General features: G+C 36.4%; 1 protein-coding gene across 3 annotated transcripts in view; it reads left to right on the plus strand.

Annotated features, from left to right (window-relative positions):
• COL14A1 (collagen type XIV alpha 1 chain) overlaps positions 1–13,395 on the plus strand; it is a gene marked incomplete at its 3' end in the record, with an annotated part of 161,900 nt that overhangs the window by 16,089 nt on the left and 132,416 nt on the right. For all 3 annotated transcript variants that reach the window (XM_081111510.1, XM_081111512.1, XM_081111511.1), the window contains exons 5-6: positions 12,169–12,324; positions 13,213–13,332. In XM_081111510.1, the coding sequence (XP_080967636.1) occupies positions 12,169–12,324; positions 13,213–13,332 (276 nt within the window). The remainder of the gene's footprint in view (positions 1–12,168; positions 12,325–13,212; positions 13,333–13,395) is intronic.

Consider the following 13,395-nt stretch of genomic DNA (forward strand, 5'->3'; position numbering starts at 1 on the left):
TGCACACACATGTAGCTGTTGGTCCCATCAGAAGATGGGATCTAATGTGAAAATCTTCCTCAGCCCCATTTCACTCCTCCTTCCTTCGTCACACATAATAACTGTCAACACTTCCCTCTCCCTTACTTTCCTGTATTCAATACACCTCCCAAGTTCTAGCGAATTTATTTTCTATTGAAATACTGACAGAATCTGTTCATTTCTTTCCATGTCTATTGCCAACACTCAGCTAAGGTTCCATTTGTTTCTTGGCATGCAGTATTTTTTTTTTTTTTGCAGTATTTATTTTTTATGCAAAATCTCAATGAGTTCTCTACCCAGAAATTAGAGCAATCTTTTCAAAATAGATCTGACCCTATTTTCTCCCTACACACACCTTAAAACCTCCTCAGTAGCTTCCTATTGCTCTTAGAATAGGGGCCAGAATCCTTAGCAAGACCTCTAAGGCGATATCTTATAACAAACCTACCTTCCTTTCCTTCCTCATCTAAAAACTGAATGCTTTCTACCCACTGGCTTTTTTTCAAATTCTTTAAAGACCCTGGTCTCTCCCATACAACCATAGCACCTGTGCAAGCTCTTCATGGAACACTCCCCACATCACCACTCTGCTTAAATATATTTTTCCCCTTTCAAAGCTAAGTTCAGTCATTACTTTCTCCTAAATATTTCTTTATTTTTTTCCTAAATATTTCTTAACCTTTCTCCTCTATTACAGGCCCTCATACAACAACTAATTTCTCTTAACAGCATTTGTTGTAGTTGTAATTTCCTATTTACTTGTAATTTGAATGGTTGCCTTCCCAACTAGACTGTGAGATCCAAGAGAGCAAGAATTGTGTCTGTTTTTGCTCCTCATTGACTCAGTATCTAGCAGTTTCTGATACACAACAAATTTCTGGTTAACATTCAGTGAATAGAAAGACAAATAAATGGTCTACTAAAAATGTTACCTACTAATAGCTAAAAATGTAATTTTTATAAAATTTGCCCCAGTTTCCTTCAACCTATGGCATGAATTTCCAGTTACATTTCTGTGAATATACAAATGTCCATATGGTCTGCCATATTGCATTTCCTGTCCTATGCATCGCTTTGTCACTTTGAGAACTTTCCATGTTATTGCCATTTCCTATGCTCCCCCTGTGTGCCTTATTTATTTAGAATTGATCAAGTTTTAAACAATATATTTTCCTCTCTACTCACCTAGAAGGTTTTCAATCTTTTTGTGTTTCTTTGTATGATTGTAATGAAACTTTTAATATGCATACAAAAATCCAAGTTTATAACTAATCAATACACGATTTTACAATACTTTAATTATCTAGCTTCTATATTTTACACAATTCATGAAATATACATTAATTTTTATTTATTTTTGTCTCACCAAAGTATTATAACTATTAAGTCATTGTCTAAAATTTCTCATGTTTAAAAATTTCTTTGCTCATCATTCCATTGGTATCTCTGACCTTCTCTATGTGTTCAGTTTCCTTTAGGGAAGAGGTATGGTGGGAAACTCATTTTACTCATACAAAAATATATTCACCCATACTCTGTTGAAGAATTAGCTGGTACTAGGTTGAGTGTTGTCTCTAATCAGTTAGAAGATATTTCACTGTGTTCTGCCTTCTGTTTTTGACAAGTCTGTTGTCAGTATAAATGTTACTCCTTTTCAAGTATTGTCTGTGTTCTCTTTGGATGCTTTTCAGGCTTTGTGTCCTTTGTCTTTAGTATTCTGTTGTTTCACTACAATGAGTCCAGTTGTAGACATTTTTGTGCTCCCAGAATAAAGATGTATCTTTCACTAATTCTGGAAAATTCTCAACCATTAGCTCTTCAAATATTCTTTTTCTCAATTATCTTTCTCTGCTTCACCCTGAAATTAATCATATCTTCAAGGAGTCCTGTTTCTTTTCATGAAAATTATATTTAGAAATCAACATGTGGGTTGATTCAACTAGATATGTACTTATTGCTTCTAGATTGTCAATGCTTCCAAGCCCACTTAGCTGAAAATACATACACACGAACACACACACACACGAACACACACACACACACACCATTATTCCTCTACCTACCTATCATTTATCTTATTGGATATTATGTCTACCTTATACCCATATTTTAGGGCTCATTATAGCCCCTTTTTTCTATATTAAATTTATGTTTTCAAGAATTCAAAAACACATGAGACAGAATCAGTCATTCAGAAAATAATCGTTGAAACACTTGCATTATACCTGTGCATAAAATTATAAGATTTCCCTGAGGGCAAGGGGATGGGATTCTCTTAGCAATAGACCCCCCAGTTTTCTCTTTCCCCACCCCTACCTCTCTTGCTAAGACAGTTTTAAAGGATTTGACACCTTTTTCTCTTGGCCTCCAGCAAATTTTATTATTCTAAACCTATGAATGCTCCAGTGGTAAGAAATCATAGCTCTGCATTAAATAAGTTTTCAAATGTTCTCATTTTTAAGAGAACTTGTAGCATATATATTTTTTCTTTTTAATCAGATACTTTTCAACTATGAGCACTGCTATAGATTTTGGCAGAGTCTGTCCCTCATAGGTATGCTTGGACTTGTCTGATGGATACCGTTTTTTCTTGTCTAAGAATTTTCTGTTAAACATCTTGTTTCTATACCTGCAGGGCTGACTGTTGGTATCAAATTAAACAGGTGTTTCAGCCTTAGAAATTGCAAAATGTCAGGATCTGTTTGTTATTGAGAAATTGGAATAACAGGGATGATTGAGTGGTTGTATATTTCAAAAAATCACCTTGAACAACCAAGGTAAACATACAGTAAAATCATGTTCAAATCATATAGTCAAATCAGAGCTGAAAATAATTGCAAATTAGCTTCTGGAGATGAGGAAGTTTTATTTTTAAATAGTGATGGTTAGGCAAAGCACCCTTTCTTGGGTTAGTATTAATTTATGATAAGCAGGAAATAAACCAGAGAATTGTACAAATAAACTTTTAGAGCAAACTTTATATAAAAGTATTTAAAAAGGACCATATACTTTCAAAGGAAATAAAAGCCATTTAGGTATCTTATATTGTGGTAGGTAGAGTTTGGAGATGATAGACAGGAAGAGATGCTAAAGGCAATGGGGATAAAAACAGAGTCAACAGTCTCAGGGAATGTTGTTTGGGGGAATAAGAGGAATTTCATTACAGGAAAGTGAGAAATAAATACGATCAAGTGGAGTTGAGTTATGGAGAGCTTTGAAGAGCACAGTGAATAGTTTAGGCTTAACTTGGTAGGTGAAGGAGGGAAGAGATAATCTTAAAATTTAGAGTTGGAAGGTACTTTGAGAGCCATGTAGCTCAAGCAATTGAGAAGATGGTTGAGGCTCTTTATCCATGCCATTAAGGGTTGACCAGCATCTGCTTTTATTGACAAAGATCTCATTGTTTTTCAAGGCAGTGGTCTATGGAAATCTCGACTGTTAGAAAGATATTTCTTGAATTGAGTTGAAATCTGTCTCCTTGTGGGCATACAGAACACTCTTAATCCCCCTTTTGTATGACAGCCCTTTTAATATTTGAAGACAGCTGTTATGTCCTCTCCAAGAACCTTGCAGTTTATGAGCAAAAGAGAAATGTGATGTTTACTGGATTGTCAGTTACTCTTGAGATGCAGGGCTCTGAGTGACAGAAATGTTCTTTTGGCTGAAGTTTAGGGATTCGGCATCTCACATCTGCAAGTTGTCATGGTGTTATTTATCCCAGGTTGGATATAGCACAAGTGGGTATAACTTTGATTTCAGGCTATCTGTAATTGCAAGGCTTGGCAATCTTTCCTCCCTTCCTTTTTTCTCCCTCCTTTTTTTTTTCTTCCTCTCCTCCCTCCCTTTCCCTCTCTTCCTCCCTCCATTTCTCCTTTCTTTTCTTTCAAATATTTTTCTGTAAGAGTTGAATAGCTCAGTAGCTAAGTGGTTCAGGCTATGGAGTCATTTCTGGATTTTAATTCCAACTTTTCTACCTGCCCAGTTTGTGATGCAAGTTATTTAACTGTTCAAATTACTTAAGCTTTCTTTTTTTAATGGAAAGAGGAGAACTTCTATCTTAAAGCATTAATATCTGGCTTAAATGGAAAAGATATATGCAAAGAGCATCTGATGAAAGCAGTCATGAAATGGTAGGTCATTCCATTCTTGTAAAAAAAGAAAGCAATGAAAAGTGTCTACCATAGTCAGTAAATAAATAACTGTATGTATTAATCAGGATTCTCCATATGGAAATAGGATCCATATACATATGGAAAGAGATTTATTGTAAGAAATTGCCTCATGATTACAGAGGCTAGGAAGCCCCACAATTTGCAGCTGGCAAGCTGGACACCCAGGAGAGCTCCTCCTGTAAGTTCCAGCCTGAACACTGGCAGGTTCCATATCCAAGAGGACCAGTGTTGCAGGTTTAGTCCAATGTTACAGCTGAAGGCAGCCAGGCAGGAGCAGTTCCCTTTTACTCAGCCTTTTTGTTCTATTCAGGTCTTCAGTCAGTTGGATGAGGGCCACCCACATTAGGGAGGGCCATCTGCTTTACTTAATCTACAGATTCAAATGTGAATCTCATCCAAAAACACAGACACACTCAGAATAATGTTTAACCAAATGTCTGGGCACTGCGTGGATTAGTCATGTTGACACACAAAATTAACCATCACTATGTAATAGATTTCCCAGAAGTAAGAAGTTCTGCCAGTGCCCAGCTGGTGTGACTTAGTGGTTGAGCATTGACCTATAAACTAAGAGGTGGCTGGTTCCATCCCCAATCAAGGCATGCCCAGGTTGTGGGCTCAATCCCCAGTAGGGTGTATGCAGGAGACAGTCGATCAATGATGTTTCTATCTCTCTATCCTTCTCCCTTCCTCTCTCTCTAAAATCAATAAAAACATATTTTTAAAACAGAAGTTCTGCAAAGAAAAATAAAAGAGAGTGATGGGAAGTGCTGTTTTAGATTGGTAGTCAGCCGTCAGTTACCTATGAAAGGTAAATCTATTCCAAGGCTGGACTAATGAGTACTAAGTTCACTCTGATTGATGTGAAATCAGACTCCTGCTCCCCATCTGCTAGATGGACAAATTGTAACATGAATCCAACAGGTAACTAGTGGCCATCCATTATGTGAGGACATCTTCTATGCTATTGGTAGTGTGGTATGATGGAAAAGGCATATTGGACCAAACATTTAGAAGTCCTGATATCCAGTTCAGGCTCTGCCAGTAACCACTAAGCCATTCACTTGTCTGTCTGAACCTCAATTTCATTTTCTGAAAAAATGAGAACAATTAATGGCTCTCCACAAAAATGTTGTATTAGATGTGCCAATGTATTAAAAAAAAACAACACCCTTTTAAAACCATTAGCTTTAAAAAAAATCCAGTGATGCAGCTAAAGCCAATCTTGAGAGCGAGCTCTTGGTTTGAAAACTTGGAACTTAAGTGCAAAATTGTTCTGTGACCACAGTTTTCCTTCAGATGTCTTGGTTTATGAATGGTATACCTAGATGTTTTGCTAGTAGCATAGAAAAAATAATCCAGAGCCACTAAAAGAATCAGACTAATGCTGGGGAAAATTATTGTGAGGTTGTTCTGATTGTATATTAAAATAACGTGAGTAAAAATAGTAAATGCTCGCCTTTCATTTAGCTTTGCCTCCAGCATTGGAAAAGTATCAAGGAAGATAGGCAAAACTGATACCAACTCCCTGATCCCTAAATAATTGTAACCCACTTTCCCAGTGGAGTCCTGGAGCTGGAGAGACCACATTTAATTCAGCCATCATGGTCCATTTTTCTAGGGCCCTGCCAGGCAGATGAATTACTATGTAAGAAGAGGAATTCTTTTTCAACAGCACAGTTCAATGTAGTTCACATTCATTGATGAGCTACATGCCAAGAGCTGAGCCAGACAAAAGGGATCAGAAGAGAAAACACAAATTTCTTACCTCTCAAGCTTACCTCTTACTTTTCATAGTCTGGGAGATAGGAATGGAAACAAATCGTAATAGTCCAGGTGCTGGTACAACAAAACAGGTACAAATGCAGAAGCAGTTAAAGAGAGGCAGGTGAGCTTGAATATAATGATGCACATAACTTTCAGATATAGAATGTTGGCACATGGTTAACTTTCCAAAGCTGCCTCTTCATGCTCCTCAGAAGGTAGAATATAATGGGAATAATTCCTTCCGAATGTTATGATGTTTGTGTTGTAGCCTGTATATTGGATGCTCTCCTTTGACTGCATTCAGCGGCTTAACTTTTTATTTATTTTTTAACACTACCTGTATTTTCAGAATTGTCTTTTGCTAAAGACCACATACAGCCCTAACCGATTTAGCTCAGTGGATAGAGAGTTGGCCTGCGGACTACAGGGTCCCAGGTTCGATTCCGGTCAAGGGCATGTACCTTGGTTGTGGGCACATACCCAGTAGGGGGTGTGCAGAAGGCAGCTGATCGATGTTTCTCTTTCATTGATGTTTCTAACTCTCTATCCCTCTCTCCTCCTCTCTGTAAAAAATCAATAAAATATATTAAAAAAAAAGACCACATACAGTCACTTTTTCAGATCTCTTCCATTTTACTTGTATCCATTTGAGTGTGTTTATTTAGTTCTGTATATTTTTTCACATGTGTATGTTTTTGTATCCACAAACACAGTCAAAATGCTGAACAATTCTATCACCATAAATATCTGTATGTTGCCTCTTTAAAACCACATCTATCTCCTTCCCACCCTCCATCCTTAATCCCTGACAACCATGAATCGGTCCTCAATTTCTAAATTTTTTTTTTTTTTTTTTTTTTTTACTTAGAAGGTATTATATAAATGGAATCATGGAGTAGGTAATCTTTTGGGATTAGCTCTTTTCTCTCAGGTGTGTATATTGGTAGTTCTTTTGTTTTTATTACTGAGTAGTAAGTAGTACATGGTATGGATGTTTAACCATTGACTTTGAAGGACATCTAGACTTAGATTTTGGCTATTATGAGTAAAACTGCTATGAACATCTGTGTACAGTGTGTGTGCGCATGCGTGTGTGTATGTGTGTGTGTGTGTGTGTGAATGTAAGTCTTTATTTCTCTGGAATCAATGCCCAAGAGTGCAATTGTTTGTTTATATGGTAATTTTATCGTATACTTTTTAAAAGAAACTGCCCAACTGTTTTCAGAGCAGTTATACCATTCTGTAGTCCCATGAGCAATGTCTGAGTGATCCAGTTTCTACGCATACTTTCCAGCACTTGTTATTACTGTTTTATTTTTAGCTATTTTGATAGGTGTGTACAGTGAAAACTTATGGTGGTTTTAATTTGTACTTTCCTGATAGCTATCAGTTTGAACATCTTTTCATGTGCAAACTTGCCATCTGTATATCCTCTTTTCTTCTATTTTTTTTTCTTAAAAGTTTCTTAGTTTTACTTACTACATTTAAGTTGATTATCCACTTTGAATTAATTTGGGTATAAAGTATGAGGTTTTGATCAAATTTATTATTTGTTTTCATGTTGCTCCAGCACTGTCTGTAGAAGTATTTTGCACATTTGTCTAAAGCTATATTTAGATTTAAGATCAGATAGTTGCGTATATTTGTATAGGTCTGTTTTTGGCTTTTCTATTATTTTCTATTGATGTATGTGCTTATCCCTCTGAAAAACTAGACTATACTGAGTACTATATCTGTATAATTAGTGGGCTAAATATCTGGTAAAATCTTTCCACTTTATTCTTCTTTTCCATGATTGTTTTAGCTATTCCAGGGTCTGTGCCTTCCCATATAAATTTTAGAAAAAGCTTGAATATATGTAAAAAAAAAAGTCTTTCTGAGGTTTGGTAGGAATCATATTAAACTTATAGATAAATTTTGAGATAATTGCATCTTAACTATGTTCAGCCTTCCAATCCATGAACATGGTAATCCTATTTATTTATTTATTTATTTATTTATGTCTTCTTTAATTTCTTCTATCAATAGTGTAATTTTCAGCACACAGATCCTGCAGATGTTTTAAGTATATACCTAAATATCTCATTATCTTTGGAGCACTTATAAATGGTATTAAAGTTATCTTTTTTTTCAGTTGAAAGAGCACAAATTGTATATTATTGTGACCTTGATTTTTCTTATTACTATGATACCAGTGTAGTTTAAATTCTCTAAGTGCCCATCAGCAGATGAGTGGATTAGAAAACTGTGGTACATATACACAATGGAATACTATGCTGCGGTAAAAAAAAAAAGGAACTCTTGCCTTTTGCAACAGCATGGATGGAACTGGAGAGCATTATGCTAAGTGAAATAAGCCAGTCAGAGAAAGATAAATACCACATGATCTCACTCATTTGTGGATTATAGAGAACAACATAGACTGATGAAAAGGGACAGACCCAAAGACTGAGAAACAGCGATCAGGCTATCAATCCCCAGAAGGAAAGTAGGGGAGGGCGGGGGTAAGGGGAAGAGATCAACAGAAGGACTTGTATACATGTATATAAGCCAAACCAATGGACATGGACAATGGGGGGATGGGAGCATGAGTTTGTGTGTGGGGGGGAGGTTGGGGGTTAAAGGGGGGGATGAGGACACATTTGTAATACCTTAACTAATAATAATTAAAAAAAGAATAAAAAAAATTATAATATTATACACCTGAAATTTATATCATGCTATTAACCAAAACTACCTCAATAAAAAGAAAAAAGAAAAAAAAATTCTCTTCATTCATTTATTGGCTATATATCTTTCTTATTCTGTAAATTTTTATTTCTGTTTTTTTAAAATATATTCTTGATACTGTTCTTTTTAGGTTTTTTTATATTGTACATGTCTTCTCCAGTTGGAACTTGTCTTTATATATTTCTTAAGGTTTTTTTATGAGCAACTTTCAAAATTGTAATATTAAATTTGACAGTTTTCTAATTTATAGTCAATTTTATCTTACTTTGGAACTATATAGAATTTATATCTCTAAGTCAAAATGACTTGAGTGAGCTGAATAGAGAGAATATTTTTATTGGAAAATTTTTGAAATAGATAATACCTGTTTCACAGTCCTCTTCTACATAAAGAAAGATTTCTAAGACCTTATCTTCAGTGTACCCAAACAAAAAAGTGAAATAATATTCCCAATAGGTTTGGAAAAGAAAGAAAGCTACTCTCAATTTGAGGCAAGTTTCCCTATTAAAAATGAGAGAAACAGATTCTTAATGCTTCATCAAACTTCAATTTTCCTGATCATTTTAAAAATAAATTTTTATCCCATGATTTCTTGCAGTATTCTGTTTTAGAATATTTTGGTCTGATACAGTAGGATTGTATCCCAAATTGATGGTGGCTTTGTATTTGGTTATTAAAGAAGGGAAATATGTTGCCTTAAAATGTAATATATCAACTTTGGATTGAGCTGTACCATATAGCTTCCATATGAGTATCTGAGTATTTCATTGGCAAATATATTTTTCCCCATCTGGTAAAAGGATCTAGATATTCCATGTATATTTATGTCTGGGGAAAAAATCCAAGATCTTTTTAGCAAAAATATGGCCTGCTAGGTGCAGAGATATAGATTAAATTGCCTACCTGTGGTCGACAAACTGCGGCTAGCGAGCCACATGGTGCTCTTTGGCCCTGTGAGTGTGGCTCTTCCTAAGCCTTAGGGGTACCCTAATTAAGTTAATAACAATGTACCTACCTATATAGTTTAAGTTTAAAAAATTTGGCTCTCAAAAGAAATTTCTATCGTTGTACTGTTGATATTTGGCTCTGTTGACTAATGGGTTTGCCGACCACTGGAGCCCAATCATAGTAATTCAACTCTTTTTCTCTCCAGGAAAAAATATTCCATTTATTTATGAATACTTATACATTTTGGGTTTTATTACATAAATTATATTTTAAATATTGTTTTATAATCATTTAAAGTTAGAAAACAAACTGGGGATTTGTTGGGCAATTTCAAGAAGTTGGCAAGACACAAAGAAACACACACACACACACAGACACACACACACATATATACACACACACACAATTCATGATCTCCAGTCCTAATATGAAAATTCAGCGAAGTTAGTATTTTTTGGAAACACAACCTACAGTATGAAGGAATGCTACTAAAGATACTAACATTATCCTGTAATTTTGAAGAGTTCTTAGACACAGTAAGAGTATTTTAGCATCTTCGTTCTGTGTGCACGACAGTGGTGGTTTTCACCTAGTCAAGCATAGACCTACCCTGTATATTAGACAGTCTTTTCCTTTGTTGCAAAGACAGCTGTTTGCCCTTGGCACCTTGCCCATAATCACCGCAGGCTGGGGCTTTCCAGCCCCCAGGCATCCTGTTCTAAATCCCTGTTCTGAGACCTATGTGAGCCTTTTAAAAATCAATTATTGAGCTGAAACCGGTTTGGCTCAGTGGATGGAGCGTCGGCCTGCGGACTGAAGGGTCCCAGGTTCGATTCCGGTCAAGGGCATGTACCTGGGTTGTGGGCCCATCCCCAGTGGGAGATGTGCAGGAGGCAGCTGATTGATGTTTCTCTCTCATTGATGTTTCTCACTTTCTATCTCTCTCCCTTCCTCTCTGTGAAAAATCAATAAAATATATTTAAAAAATAAAAAAAATTAAAAAAAATAAAAATCAATTATTGAAATGATTTTGAGGGACAAAATCTTATTGCCATAGAGACACAATACAGTAGTCCCCCTCATAGGCTGTTTCACTTTCTGTGGTTTCAGTTACCTGTGATCAACTGTGGCCCAAAAATATTAAGTGGAAAATTCCAGAAATAAGCAATTTATAAGTGTTAAATTGTACACCATTCTGAGTAAGTGAAGAAATCCCCCACCTTTCTGTGACATCTTGATCCTCCCTACTCCAGTCTTGAATCATCCCTTTGCCCAGTGTTTTTACACTGTACATGCTTCCCACCTGTTAGTCACTTAGTAATCAATTAGGTTCTCAGATTGACTTTCATGGTATCAGCATTGCAGTGCTTGTGTTCAAATCACCTTTATTTGATTTAATAATGGCCCCAAAGTGTAAGAATAGTGATGCCAACAATTAGGATATGCCAAAGAGAAGTCATAAACTTTATCATAGGTATGAATGTAAAGGAAGAAACACACACACACACACACACACACACACACACATATATATATATCATATATAATACATATTACACACATATAACATATAAATGTGTGTGTATATATATATTAGAGGCCCAGTGCACAAAATTTATGCACAGGTAAGGTCCCTAGGCCTGGTCGGCAATCAGGGCCGATCTGTGGGGTGACTGGCGGGGAGATCGGGGGGCCCCCGCTGGCACCTGCCTTGGCTGGCTTGGGGCCTACAGGCTGGGTGCAGCTACTGTGTTGAGCGTCTGCCCTTCGTGGTCAGTGCACGTCATAGAGACTGGTTGTTCCACCGGTCATTCTGCCGTTTGGTTGATTTGCATATTAGGCTTTTATTATCTAGGATATATATTATTCGTGGTTTCAGGAATCCACTGGGGGTCTTGGAATGTATCCCCCATGGATAAGGGGGGACTGCTTTGAGCACAAGAATTTGAATCTGAAGAAACTCTTGGGCCCTTTCTACTTTTTTTCTTCCCCAAACCATTCCTACGTTAGCACAGGTCTGTGTGCCTTTCTTAGGCTAAATGCATGGCCCTGACTTTTCCTTGAGTCCAGGAATCCCTCATTTCTCTTCTCCTGTCACTTCCTCCAGCTTACTTATCAGAACAGGAGAGCTGCCTCTGCTTCCCGGCCGTCTTCCCCATCTCTGCTTACTCTATCGCACTGGTGTTGCTAAGACATTTCCTGGAAAGAATCTGCAGGCTGAAACCAAAGCTGGATGATTTTGCACAGACATTGCTTTCTCAAATATGCAGAAGGCTCGTGTTGCCAGGATGGTGTGAATCTGTCAGTGCTTTGCTATTTCCAGAACACTGGCTCTGCAGGCAGCCAGCTATTACCATGATTTTTGCCCAGTGAAAATGCATTTAAGGGAAGGATTGTAAAAATATGGTTGCCTTAATGGGAACTTTATTATATTCTTAGCACTAAGTTATTTGAAGGACATGAAAATAGACTCACTCTTTTTAAAAGTTCCAACAGTAACACAGGTGCTTTTCTGGTTTGTACTTTGCAGAGGTGAAATTTTTCTGTCAAACTCCAGCAATTGCTGATATTGTAATCCTGGTTGATGGTTCATGGAGCATTGGAAGATTCAACTTCAGACTGGTTCGGCTTTTCTTGGAAAACCTGGTTACAGCGTTCGATGTGGGCTCAGAGAAGACACGGATTGGTACACCTTCTACTATTCATAGCAGTCAACTGTCAATGTAAACCTTTGGGAAGCCTCTTAAGAAATTTCAAAAACTCTTTACAGAGTGACTTTCAGAATTACAGGATCTACTATAGTGGTGTTCCCCAAAATGCAAATTTGGATCAATAGGATATGCCAATTATTTATTCCTACTAATTTTGCTTTGACACTGTCATTCAATTAATTATTGAACCCATTTTAATTTTCTGGAAGTCAAAATCTTCTCTAATTATTTTTATTATTATTTTAAAGTTAGAGTTGGCTTAAAAATTTATTAGGTAAAAGTTTTCTTTTTAAAGGAAACAGTCAAACTAGTGAAACATTATACTAAAACAACTGGAAATTGGAAATAATTTTATAGTACAAGATAATCTTTGTCACATTAAATCTAGCTGAGATAAAAAGCAAATAAAAAAGTTTAAAATCTTTAAGCAACATGTTCACTTTATTGCAAAAGTCTCCTAGTTTTGCTTTTAAATAGCCATTAAGGAAACTCCTTTCCTTTGAGAATAAAAACCAACATATAAATCTAGACCTTTTATCTACAAACATAATCCAGACTTTAAAAAAACCACATGCTAAGTACCTAATACTTTAAAAGTGGTCACTTCCAGATGGCTATAAAATAGATACATTTCCTCAGCCCCCAGATAATTAATTCTCTCGATTAATTCCTTAAATTAATGCCAGGAATCCTCTTCCTCTCCCTCCCCTGCCCCTGCAGGAATCCTTCTTGAAAGTACATAGTGAGGTGGGGGAAAAAATGTTGCAAAGATTAGGCCGTTCATCATTTTAGTTTCTGGAATAGTCCACTACCTTTGAGTAACCAATCATTTCTGGGTGGGCTTCCTTATTTTTCTTATCCAGGTCTTGCACAGTATAGCGGTGATCCCAGAATAGAATGGCACTTGAATGCCTTCAGTACAAAAGATGAGGTGATCGAAGCTGTCCGAAATCTGCCATACAAAGGAGGAAATACCCTAACAGGTATGTTTTGTTCAGTCCACAACATATTTTGCTGAAGAATAGCTTTATTTCTTTAGTCGGCCT

Source organism: Myotis nattereri (assembly GCF_964212035.1).
Source record: "Myotis nattereri genome assembly, chromosome: 17".
NCBI classification, from domain to species: Eukaryota; Metazoa; Chordata; class Mammalia; order Chiroptera; family Vespertilionidae; genus Myotis; species Myotis nattereri.